Source organism: Phoca vitulina, unplaced genomic scaffold (assembly GCF_004348235.1).
Source record: "Phoca vitulina isolate PV1807 unplaced genomic scaffold, GSC_HSeal_1.0 scaffold13, whole genome shotgun sequence".
NCBI lineage: Eukaryota > Metazoa > Chordata > Mammalia > Carnivora > Phocidae > Phoca > Phoca vitulina.
In genome coordinates this window covers 2,039,944-2,052,489 of record NW_022589716.1, presented here as the reverse complement: position 1 = coordinate 2,052,489, position 12,546 = coordinate 2,039,944, and the positions used below count along the sequence as shown (strand labels likewise).

At 51.2% G+C, this 12,546-nt stretch overlaps 1 protein-coding gene across 14 annotated transcripts in view; it reads right to left on the bottom strand.

Annotated features, from left to right (window-relative positions):
• The window catches only part of MYO9B (myosin IXB), an 86,593-nt gene that overhangs the window by 25,671 nt on the left and 48,376 nt on the right, over window positions 1-12,546 (bottom strand). For all 14 annotated transcript variants that reach the window (XM_032412340.1, XM_032412347.1, XM_032412344.1 and 11 more), the window contains 10 exons: window positions 10,683-10,745; window positions 10,176-10,275; window positions 9,810-9,910; window positions 7,855-7,984; window positions 6,210-6,299; window positions 4,653-4,769; window positions 4,181-4,315; window positions 2,840-2,961; window positions 890-1,031; window positions 378-582 (listed from right to left, as the gene is read on the bottom strand). In XM_032412340.1, the coding sequence (XP_032268231.1) occupies window positions 378-582; window positions 890-1,031; window positions 2,840-2,961; window positions 4,181-4,315; window positions 4,653-4,769; window positions 6,210-6,299; window positions 7,855-7,984; window positions 9,810-9,910; window positions 10,176-10,275; window positions 10,683-10,745 (1,205 nt within the window). The remainder of the gene's footprint in view (window positions 1-377; window positions 583-889; window positions 1,032-2,839; window positions 2,962-4,180; window positions 4,316-4,652; window positions 4,770-6,209; window positions 6,300-7,854; window positions 7,985-9,809; window positions 9,911-10,175; window positions 10,276-10,682; window positions 10,746-12,546) is intronic.

The following is a 12,546-nucleotide window of genomic DNA, read 5'->3' as shown; positions in this document are numbered from 1 at the left end:
TGATCCTCCCTCCTAAGCAACACTATTTATGCCTACTTCTCATAAAAGCTTTATTCTCTGGTTCTGCTTTTAATCAAGGCCCTTTGTGAAATGGAGCTCCGTGGCCGGTACCTAGAGCCAACCTTGCGGGAGTCACTCAGCCATTCTGGGCCTCAGGTTGTCCTTATGGAAAGACAGGAACGTGCCTTCCTGCCTTGTGGGGACGAGGAGAGTGAATTATATACCCTGGTACAGAAATTCTGTTTGGGACGATCCAAGTTCTGGAGCAACACAGGTGGTGGTCACGCGACACGGTGAATGTGCTAAAGACCACAGAGCTGCACGTTTTCAAATGGACTGAGTATCCCCCTCTCGACGGCGACAGGTGGGCCCCATACCTGCAGCCTTCTCGGCCCTCTCAGCCCGCAGACGCCCAGCCTCCCGGAGGACAGCCATAGCCCGGATGGCGGCCCGGAGCACCGCCCAGCGGAACACGGCCACGGGATCCATGCCAATGAGCTCCCGCACATAGGAGCTGTCACTGCCCCGCAGGAGGGCCACGATGTCGGGCCGCATGTAGTCCATGTTCTTTTCCCGGAAGTCCTGGTGGGGGAAGGAGGTGCGTGGTCACTTGCCAGTGACTGCCAAGGTCCTGGGAGCCAGCCCGGGAAGGGCTGCTGGTGGGGTGGGACCCATCTCAACAACAGAGGTGGGTCCTGTCCCTGGGGCCTTCGACAGTAAGAGCCAAGGACTTAGGGCTGGGTCTGAGGGCCCCCAGAACCTCGCCGCGCACCATCAATAAAGGAGATGGACCGAGCAGACGCCAGAGGTAAGGGGCCTCCGGAGCATCCACCCTGTCCCTTTCCTGCCTCCCACCCTTGACTGATGATGGCAGTGGACAGACACGTACCTTGATCTGGTATTTCACCTTCCCTGCGAAGTGCTGAATGATGAATGCCGGCTCCATGACGGGGGTGCCAAGGAAGTACCTGTTGTCTTCGTGCTGCTGTTTGAACTTGGCCAGCAGGGTCTGGCTTGTGGCGTGGGGAAAGCTGGGAAGAGAATTTGGAACTTCTAGCTGCAGGAACAGCGGCGACCACTCGCTCTGCATCCGGGTGCAAGCCCTCGGTGCATGAGGCCCGGGCCTTCGTGGTCAAGGCAAGCATTTGGCATAGGCAACACTGGGAACTGGGCCCACTGTGGGCAGCTCCCGGGAGTAATCCCAGGATGGGGGGACTTCTGCTCTCAGATCTGTTGTGTCTCTGGACGCTGTGTCGTGGGGGGGGGGGTCTTGCCCTTGTTCCTCTGTTACAGAGAGGGGCTGGGAGATGAGGACGGAGCAGGCAGGGGGGCGAGGGCAGAAGAAGAGCCCCGTTGTACCTGGCTATTTCTGCCTCCCAGGAAGGAAATGCTGCAGTTGGCTTTGGCACGCCCTGCCTCACCGCAAACACAGGCAGAGGAATGAGCCTGTGACGCCCAACGCGAGGCTCCACGGACTAACAGGGACGGGCTGGTGGGGGCGGAGAATCTGTAGCTCCCAAGCACACGGTGGGGGGGGAGAATCGGTAGCTCCCAAGCACACTGTTTCCAGGGCTGGGGAAAGGGTGTGGAGTGAGGAACCTGCTCACTCAGTCGTTGGGATAAATGCCATTTTAACGCACTATTTTAGAAAATCCAGATGAATGCAAAAAAAAAAAAAAAAAAAATCCACGATGAACAAAAATAGCAAGATTTTAAACAAAGACAGATACAACCCTGCTCAGCCTGGCCCTGCCTCACATTCCTCCTCTGGATCCAGCTCTGGGTTTCCTGGGAGTGATGGTTTAGCCCTTCCTAGCAGCCTGCCTGTTCTCTTATCTCAACATTCTCTACCTGGATCCCAGCTATGAAGGGATGTGTCTGTCCCCTGGCTCAGGTGGGGCCTGGGTCTGAGGCAGGAGATGAGCCTGATTCAACCCAGCCCCACAGGGACTTCTGACACAGACAAGGGGCTGATAAAAAGTTGTTGATAGAAAGATGTGTCCACGTCCTGACCCTGAGAACCTATTGAGAGTGACCTGATTCAGGTCTTTACGAATGTAATTAGTTAAGATGAGGTCACTGGGGAGGCATTCATCCAGTGGATTGGAATCTTTATGAGGAGAGGAGATGAGACAGAGATAGAAGAGATGGTGATGTAACCACAGAGGCAGAGACTGGGGTGACGCAGCCACAAGCCACAGAATGCTGGGGGCCCCCAGGAGCTGGAAGAGGCGAAGAAGGACCACCCCCTAAAGCCTCTGGAGGGAGTGCAGCCCTGCCCACACCTGGATTTCAGCCCAGTGATACTGATTTTGCGAGTCTGGCCTCCAGGACCATGAGAGAATACATTTGTTGTTTAAAGCTGCCTGTGCTTTGTGGTCATTAACGGAGCCAGCCGCAGGTTAACAAATTCAGTGAGTGAATTTCAGTGACCATGGCTGGGTGACCAGGGGTGAGGCACTTCGTCCATACCCCTTCCAGCCTTCACGGTGTCCTCTGGACGAGGGCTGCCAGGCTTAGTGGTCAGTGTGGCGTCTGGGCCCCCGATCCCACGTGTTGCCCTTTGCAAGCATGCACCAACCCCGTGCCTAGTTTCTAGACTCAGGCCCCGTGTCCCTTTCTTAACAACTCCCAGGTGTGCGTGTTTCAGAATCGAGTTATTGCACATGTTAATACTTCCGTGATAAATGCTACGTGCCTTTTGCTAATGTGAGGTCAGGATTTGTGGCCAAATGAGTGTGACAAACTCAGAAGTTCTTGGGGATGGTGTGGATTCAGGGTGAGGCTCCAGGGGCTAGGGAACCAGGTTTGCAGGGGGAACTGGGCCGTGGATACTCACTTGCTCTCTTCGTCCAGCAGATAGAAGAGCCCCGTGGGCTTCTTGCTGATGAGATGGATGCAGCCGACGTTATCAGTGTAGTCAATGTTGTGCCATGAGATCCCTTCGCTCTGGTACTCCTCCTGCAGGGTTTAGGGGTTAGCTGATAATCTCACTACCTCATGGCTATGTTAACGTTTACACAGCATGCGGTGTATATGAATATATTTATGTATACACGTATGTATTCATACATACGTGTGTAAATAACAGAACACATGTTGATATATCAATGGAAATATATTCATAATTATATAAAATTATAACAGGAAAAATTATTAATAACAGGAAACAGTACATGCTTAAGCATCAAACATACAAGATGCTTAAAATCACACTTAATGTGTCCCAGGGGCCAGCAATCTTTCTCTGTGAAGGGCCAGATGGTAAATAAATTAAGCTTTATGAGCTAGATGGTGTCTTGTCACGATTCTGCTGTGGTAGCATGAAAGAGGCCACCAATGACGTATAGACAAGTGGGCGTGGCCACGTGCCAATAAAGGTTTATTTACAAAAACAGGTTGTGGGGCCAGACTGGACCTGTGAGCTGCCATTTGCTGGCCCCTGCTCTGGAACCTCAATGTCCAATAATGCAAGTGATATAATGCTATGTAGTGAGCGTGCTCTACGTAACTTCGAATTTTCTAATAATCAGTTAAAAAGGTAAAAAGAAACAGGTGAAGTTAACTTTAATAATATAATTTAACCCAATATATCCAAACTATGATCGTGTCAACATGTGATTAATGTAAAATGATCAATGAGGAATTTTATATTCTTTTTCTTTTGCATGATGTGTTGGTAATCCACTGTGTTTCACTATTGCCACACAACTCAATGTGGACCAGCCACGCTTCAAGGGCTCAACAGCCAGGAGGAAAGTTTAATAGTAAAATCAGCTAGATATTTATATAAGCCCATCATTTTTTTTTTGTCCAAATCATCAATGTGATGGATAACACATGGGTAAAGATGGCTGAGTGTGTAGTAGTGAAAAGACACGGAAGACAGATTGTCAAAATTGTTGACCAAAGCAAATCTTTACAAGGCAACTCCATTTCTCTCCCATTGGATGGATTTTCACATTTGAGCAGAAAGAAGGTACAAAATTGACCCATGGACAAAAATGCCCCCAGTGTCTGCCTCATCCAAGTCTGGGCTGGGTTTTCCCAGACTTTCTCTTCTGTAGAGAAAGATTCCAGGGCTGGTTCACCAGCAAACCGGAACCCGAGGGAGACCCCAGTTCCGGCTCATTCCGTCCCCCCTTGGGGCTGCCTAGGCAACAACATGGCATTTCCTTACCTGTTCTAGTTTGAAAATGTGCTGATTGAAGTAATACTGAAGCTGCTCGTTGGCATAGTTGATGCAGAACTGTTCAAAACTGTTCCTCTCGAAGTCTTCAAATCCGAATATGTCGAGGACCCCAATGGACAAGCACTGGGAAGACAGAGAAAACAGTTATTACTGCTTCCGGGGAAGTGACCTGTTTGGTTGTGCGGGCTCTGCGCTCAGCTGAACACTCTGCTGTCACTGCCTTGGAATCTGTAATATGTGAACGAGGGGCTCCGTGTGTTCACCGTGCACTGGGTCCTGAGAACTGCGCCCCATCCTGTTCCCTGGGCCTGCCCCTCGGAGCAACCGGCCTCTCCCCTGACACCAACCAAAGCCACCTTGGCTCCCCATATCACGGGCCATCTGCCGAGGGTGTGTGACACTGAGGGCCTGGCCTTCCCCAGCTCTGCTTGGTGGAGCAGACAGGGGTGGGGGCTCTCACCGAGACAGACTCTTCCATGTCTTTCTTGTTGAGGAGGGCGTGGTTGATCCGCAACACGATCCAGTCGAACAGAGCACTGTACAGGGACTTGGCCATGGAGTCGCGGGCGGTGATAGCCTGCGGGCACAGGGTGGAGAGTGTCACACCTCGACAACGTGGGCCCTGTGCTGCACCACCCAGAGGTCTGCACTCACGGGAAAATCGAGGCTCTGACTTTGAACACCCCACTCACTGGACACAACCCCTCTCACTCTGCACGCCACCTGTCTGCTCGGGATGCCCCTGCACACCGAAGCACGAACTATGAAGCTCGGGCCCGGCAGCCTAAGGTTCAGCGAAGTCTTTCTCACGAGCCAGCCCTATTCCTCAGAGCAACCTGGGGACGCTGAGGATGGAACACAGGCTCAGGGAGGGTGCCGGGCCGGCCCGTGGGAAGAACCAGCCAGGGGGCCGAGCTGGGTGGGAAGCCAGGTAGGTCCCTTGCAGCTCTGGGAGCATCGTGGAGATGCCATCGTGGCTTTTAAATTAAATGCAGTAATGGCTTTCAAATTAAAAAAGAGGCTTAAGGAGGTCTAATTTACATACAAGAAATTGTTTCTCTTTATGTACTCAGATCTAAGTTGTGACAGATGTGCTTGGCTACAATTAAGATCAAGAACACATGTCTTGGTTTTGCCTTTCCCGGGAGGTTGTGGAAAGGGGGCCCCGAGGGATACAGAACCCTCACACCTGGCATCTGTCCCTCGGCGTCCTGCCCCTCAGGGGCAGCCAAGCTGCTGGGAGCTCAGGTGTCCTGCAGCAACTTTTACAGAACGTTTCAGGGGACCTTTCCCTGGGGGGGCTCAGAATGTACACGGTGCCCACTGAAGATGCCCAAGCAGTTTCTACCACCAGCTAAAAATCCCTGCCATGGCTAGGTATTTTCCTGTGGCCATCCAAGCTGCAAGCTGCGAGGCCCACTGCTCTTGACATGTAAAAACGCAAGAAAAACCCATCATAAGGAAAACATCCTGGCTGGGGCAAAGGCCAGAGAGAGGTGTCCTATCAAGATCCCCGGGACGCCCTTAATGGTTGTAAAGGTCATGCACTAGCCTGGGGTGGGGGTGGGGGGTCAACAAACTTTAAAGGCCAGAAGGTCAGTATGTTCAGCTGTGAGGGCCAGATGGTCCTGTCATGATCACCTGGTTCTGCCAATACAGTAGCAACGCAGCCTAAAAAAAAGGGGGGGTGTGTGTGTGGCTGTGCCAATAAAACTTTATTTACAAAAGCAGGCAGCGGGCTGGATTTGGCCTGCGGGCTGCAGATGGCCATCCCCTGCTAGTGAGAACCAGCACGGAAACACCGAGCAGAACACGTGTGGCCTGAGTTCTGGCCCTAGGGCTGAAGTGTGCTGTAGAAGCTGCTCTGAGCTGTGCCTAAGCTCACGTGAGAACCAGAGACAATGTCACAGCTCTTTCAAGACAGGGAAAAGGCTATCCAGGCCGGCTGTTTCCAGAGCTCCCCCCCAACTTGTGGTTTGCGGTGCAGCGCCCCGCAAGAGCCCAGGGCCATGCTCACCTCGCTGAGACTGTAGGGAAGGATGAGTTTGTCATTGGCTGTCACCGTTTTTCTTTTGGTCAGGACCTCCACCAAGATTTCTCGCTTCACCTGTTTTGAGGTCAAGGAGGGAGAGAAGGCTTGTTGGGCGGGTCCTCACATCCCTGAGGTAAGGCTGGAAGCCCGAGAAAGGTGCCAGGAGGACTTCCAGCAGCCGCACCAGGAAGTGGGCCCGAAGCCCACCGAGTGATGTGCGCTATGCTCAGTGTGTTTCCGAATCATCACACTCACAGGCTCGGTCGATGGCCCTGGGAGGTTGGTCACATAGGCCTGGGGGTCCCTGTGGGTCCGGGTACTGCCTGGCAAGCTGCATTTATAGATGTCGCTGTTGGAGTGGGTTCCTGGCCTGTTCCCTCCTGACCGCCAAGCCCGCCCCACAAGCCAGAGGCAGTCAGAGTAGGGGCAAGGGAAGCTGCCCGAATCTCCTGGCAGGTGTGCTTACTCGTCCCCACAAACACAACAGAAGCCAGGCTCCTGCACGCAGGTACATGCTCTTTAAGAAGAGCCACAGGTGGAATGTATGCTTAGAAAACAGAAAGATGAGGGCAGGACTTCTCAGATCTGGCACCACGGACACTCGGGGCTGGATCATTCTTTGCTGTGGGGAAGCTGTGTTGTGCATTATATGACGTTAAGCAGCATCCCTGGCCTCACCCACCACATGACAGTAGCTCCTCTGGGTTGTGACAACCCACAGATGCCTCCAGACACTGCCCAGTGCCCCCTGGGGGTTGACAAGTGCCAGTGGACAAGGGGATGGCAGGTCCAATGAGCACATGACCTCGCTGATCAAAGTATGGTTTCAAAGGGCCTTTCACATGAGGGGCTGAGAGGGGGTGCAGCCGTGCTCAGGAGGGCGTCCTTGAGAAAGGAGGAAGGGATAGGATGCCCTTGAGGGCATTATGCTAAGCGAAATAAGTCAGAGTAAAACATGTATGATCTCACTGGTATGTGGAATCTAAAAGAACCAAAAAAAAAAAAAAAACCCCACAAAAAAAACAAAAACCAAAACCCAAAACACTCACACACACACCCAAACCAAAAAAAAACCCCTCCCAAAACCCCCCAAACTAAACCAAGCTGACAGATACAGAAAACAGATTGGTGGTTGCCAGAGGCAGGGGACGAGGGTGGGTAAACCAGGTAATAAAGAGGATCAGAAGGAACAGACTTCTAGTTATAAAATAAAGAAGTCCCAGAAATGTCATGTCCAGCATGGGGACTTCAGTTCAGAATACCATATGGTGTAACTGCAAGTCACTGAGAGTAGATCTTCCAAGTTCTTATCACTAGAAAAACCCGATTCTGTAACCATGTGTGGTGACAGATGTTAACAGGACTTACTGTGGTCATCGTTTTGCAATATAGACAAATATTGCATTTGACGATCATCCTGTCATAATGCCAAAACTAACATAAGGCTGTATGACGACTGTACCTCAATTAAAAAAAAAAAAAGAAAGAAAGAAAAAGAGAACCAAGGAAGAGGTGTTGAACAGATTGTGGGGAGGAAGCAGGCAGACAGACCCCGGTTTATAGACGCAAGGCCCACGCAGGAAGTTCTGGGTCCTCGCTGGCCACCATGGCCGAGTGCAGGGAGCCATACCTTCAGGAGCTGGGACAGTGTGTCCAGCACCTCGGGGGGCCCGACCTCCAGACCTTCGTCTCGGCCTGTGGCTCTCTTCTTGTACGTGACGTTGCCCAGGTACAGGATGGCTGAGAGGACGGAAAAAATCCTGGGAGAGCAAAGGAGCCTAGGTTGGGGTGGTTTCCAGAGTCGTAAGATGACAGAAGCTTCCAGCCACTTGGGCTGAATTCATACAACCAGCCAAATCCAGTCGGACATATGAAGTTAAAAAAGGTCCAGGGCGCCTGGGTGGCTCAGTCGTTAAGCGTCTGCCTTCAGCTCAGGTCATATCCCAGGGTCCTGGGATTGAGTCCCGCGTCAGGCTCCCTGCTCGGCGGGAAACCTGCTTCTCCCTCTCCCTCTCCCCCTGCTTGTGTTCCCTCTCTCTCGGTCACTCTCTCTGTCAAATAAATAAATAAATGAATCTTAAAAAAAAAAAAAAGTCCAATCTCATTGCTGAGGACCCTTTGTGGAATGTGATTTTGTAGACAGATGGCTCACCTGGGTGGTTTTGGTTTTTTGTTTTTTTTTTTTGGTGAGGGGGGTGCTTAAAAATTTTTTTATGGGAGCCTAATATGCATGAAAAAAAATGCAAAAAAAACCCCCCAAAAAACCTGCCATGCATAAAAAACAGGCGAAAAGCAGCACACAATTCTTAAGCATATTTTGATAAACTGTCACAAAACATACACCTCCCTGTAATGAGCACTCAGAGCAAGAAATAGAACATTCCAGGCACTGGAACCCACCCCAGCTCCTGCAGAGGAATGGCTATCCTCGCATCCTAACGCGGTCCATGAACTTGGTGTCAGTGAAATCATATGTACTTGTATCTGGCCCGTCACTGGAAGACCGTGACGTGGGGGTGCAATGCACGTTCCTGCGTGAACTGGCGTGGCCACACTCAATGCTGCAAGCCAGCATTTCTTAGCCTCTGCCCTGCGGACTCGTGGGGCCGGATCATTCTTTGCTGCGGAGGGCTGTCCAGTGCACTATGGGACGCCGAGCTGCACCCCTGGCCCCTGCCCATTAGGTGCCAGCAGCTGTGTCCCTCTCCTCCTTCCCCTATGCAGTATGATGACCAAACATGTCTCCAGACATGGCCAGCTGTCCCGTGGGGGCAGAAGTGACTCTAGCTGAGCACCACTGCTGTGCGTGGAGTCCAGGGAGTGGCACTCTATGGCCCATTACTGGACAGCCTCAGAGCTAAGAATGGTTCTTCAGTTTTTTTTGGGGGGGGGGGTTAAAAAAATAAACATGGAGAAGAACACACAACAGTGACCATCTGGCCCCCGAATCTGAAAATTGGACTATCTGGCCCTTTACAGAAAGTTTGCCCAGCCCTGCATGATATAAAGCTGTTTGTTTAGTTATTTTACTTAATTCCCTCTGGTGAGCATTTGTGTGTGTGTGGGGGGAGGTTCCTAACTTTTTGGCAGTAAATAATAAGGCTGCCATGTGCATATCTTTGAGTAAGCACACGCACGCATGGTGTTGGGCAGACACAGCTCTCGTAGAAACTGCAGACGGTTTTCCAAAGGGGCTGGCCCGATCTGTGCCCTCCGAGAAGCGTGCAGGCATTCCCGCTGGGTATACCAAACATCGGGCAGGTGTGGCGAGGACCCTAGGTGGCTTTCAAAAAATTTTTCAAAATTTTAATTGTGGTAAGATACACATCATGTAAAATTCACCATCGTGACCATTTTTAAGCGTGAGGTACATCTGCGCTGTTGGGCAAAAGCCCCGTGGTTTGACATCTCCCAGTGACTAATGACTAATGTTCCTTTTCATGAGCTCATGGTCATCGGGCTGCCCTCCTTTAGTGTCTTAGCTCCCGCTGGGGTGTCAGTCGGCTCTCAGAGAGGGGCCTTAGGTAAGATGTGTGTGTGGGGGGGGTCCACGCAGAAGGTGGGATGGCCGGCCCGCCCACTTACTGCTTCTTGGTGGCTGGGAGGAAGCCCACCATCTCCATGGCCTGCTTGAGTCTCTCAAAGTCATGCTTTAGGTCTTCCCCATCTTCGATCTTCAAGTTATGCTGAAAAACAAAGTCAGGGGCACTCTGGGTATTTCTGGGCTGGCAAGGGTAGCGTGCAAGAGTGATTTTGGCTGGAACCAAGGGGGCAGGGCTCAGGACACGGGGAATGAATGGGCTCCTTTATGCCGCCTTCTCTGGGCCTCTTTGGAGTCGGGTTTGGGGGCCGGAGAGGGCCCCGGCAGACAGCCTCTGACCTCCCGGTGGCGCGTAAACAGCCCGTGGGGAACAGAGGCGGCGTCTGTGGCTGGGACGTGGGGCTGTTTACCTGGTTGAGGTAGAAATAATCTTCAGGCTGCTTGAGCTGAAATTCTTGACGCTCTTCCTCGCTGACGCCAAGTAACAAATAATAAAACACATGGTAGTTCCTGTGGGTCAAAACGAGGAGAAAAAATTCGTTTTTGGAGACCACATGACAGCTACTCTTCAAACCACTGCTAATATTGCTTTGGAGCCCACACTGGGGGGAAAAAAAGCACCTCAAATATGTACCAATTTGAGACAATAAGTCGATTCTAAAAACTAAACTCTGAGCTTCTCTGGTGAGTAGATGTCTGTGGATGGGGGGGTATTACTCTGAGTAAAAGCCTGGAGCAGGCACAAAAATAAGCCCAAAAAAGGTGGTTTAGGAGGTATGAGCGCAAAGCTTGCAGCCACAGGGCAGCCTCGATCCTGGGACATCAGCCACGGCCTCCCGTAGGCCCAGGACACCTGCTTCTCTCCTTTGTGGGGAGGAAAGCAGATGTGGTGGGTCACCAAGGAAATTTCCTCCTACCTCTCATCCTTCTCTTGAGAGACCAGGCGGGACTTTTCAAGCAGGTATTTTTCGACAACAGCTCTGTCATTAAAAGAAAGATGAAAGAATAAGATGTTAACATTTTGATAAGAGTTTTCTGGAAGAACTAGAGTAATTTGTTACCATAATAAAGCCAGCTGTGGATTAACTTCCTTTGATACAAGGTAAACACAGGTACCTAAATCACCTTTAGAAATATGGGGCGCCTGCGTGGCTCGGTCAGTTAAGCATCTGCCTTCGGCTCAGGTCATGATCCCAGGGTCCTGGGATCGAGCCCCGAGTCAGGGTCCCTGCTCAGCAAGGGAGTTTGCTTCTCCCTCTGCCTCTGCCCCTACCTCCTGCTTGTGCTCTCACACTCTGTCTCAAATAAATAAATGAAATCTAAAAAAAAAAACCAAACAAAAAAACAACAAAAAAAGAAATACAATCATCCTAAATGTCGCAAATACAACCAATTTAAATGTTGCAAATATAATCAGTCTAAGTGTTGTAAATATAACTACCCTAAAAATCACCCTAAGTGTTGCCTTATTCTATGACTGCCATCCATAAAAATAAGGAACTCGGGTTGGCCACTTCTGCTCCCCAGACCAGATGCAGGCTGATCACTGCTCGGAAAGCTCAAGGAGCATCCTGGGGGAACCCCCTCAGGCAGCGGAAACCCGAGTGATTATACCCATGTTTTCATGGACAATATAGAAGGTCACCCCCTGCATTCACCAGCTCCTCAGCAATTAAATGCTTCTCCCATTAAAAATCTAAATATAAGCTCACAGTTTCATTTTCTTTTTTTTTTTTTTACAGCTTCATTATTGATATAAACCACACATTCTTATTTATTTATTTATTTATTTGACAGAGGGAGACACAGCGAGAGAGGGAACACAAGCAGGGGGAGTGAGAGAGGGAGAAGCAGGCTTCCTGCGGAGCAGGCAGCCCGATGCGGGGCTCGATCCTGGGACCCTGGGATCATGACCTGAGCCGAAGGCAGACGCTTAACCACTGAGCCACCCAGGCGCCCCTAAACCACACATTCTTAAAGTGTGCAACATGGTGAGTCTTGACTGGGTCCTTTCCTATTTTGTTCCACCAGCTTTACTAGCTGCCACTGACGTAAACTAGAAGCGTGTGAACTGATGAGTTGTGACACATGCAGACACCTGTGTGCCCACCACCATGACCCAGTTTCCTGGGCCCTTGGTCACCCCTCCCTGCCTCCCACCCCCAAGTGGCCACTGATCAGCCCCACTATAGATTAGTTTGCATTGTCTAGAATTTTAAAGAAATATAATCCTTTGACATATATACTGTGTCTGCCTTGTCACTCAGCCCAAGAACTCTGCGATTTAGCCACATTGTAGCGTGTATCGGAACTCTGTTCCTTCTCGTGGCTGGACACAGCACATCTGTCGACCCGTTCATCCGATGACGGATGTTTGATGGTCAGGGGTCCACAAGACTGGATGGCCTCTGGGCCAGGGGCCAGGGACCTCTACAGCCACACTCTCAATGCTAGCAGTAGTAATGGTGACTATTCCTTGAGCACCTAGTGCCTTCTCAGGAATTAAATGCCCTAAATCCTTCCACCTGGGGGTGGGCACTGTGGCTCCCATCGAAAGATGAGATACTGAAAATTGAAGAGGCCACCTGCTGCCTAGGACCCCACGGGAGGGAAGTGGCCTGGTGGGGACCCGAGCCAGGCATTGGCCCTGCTCCTTCCACATCCACTGGGGCTGGAGGGGCTGGGCTTTCATGGGTTCCACCAAGTGTGGGAGCTGGATGGCTTTGCAGGCCACCCTCATTTGAGTGCATCCGGTTTTATAGGAGGGGCAGCTGGTGCCCG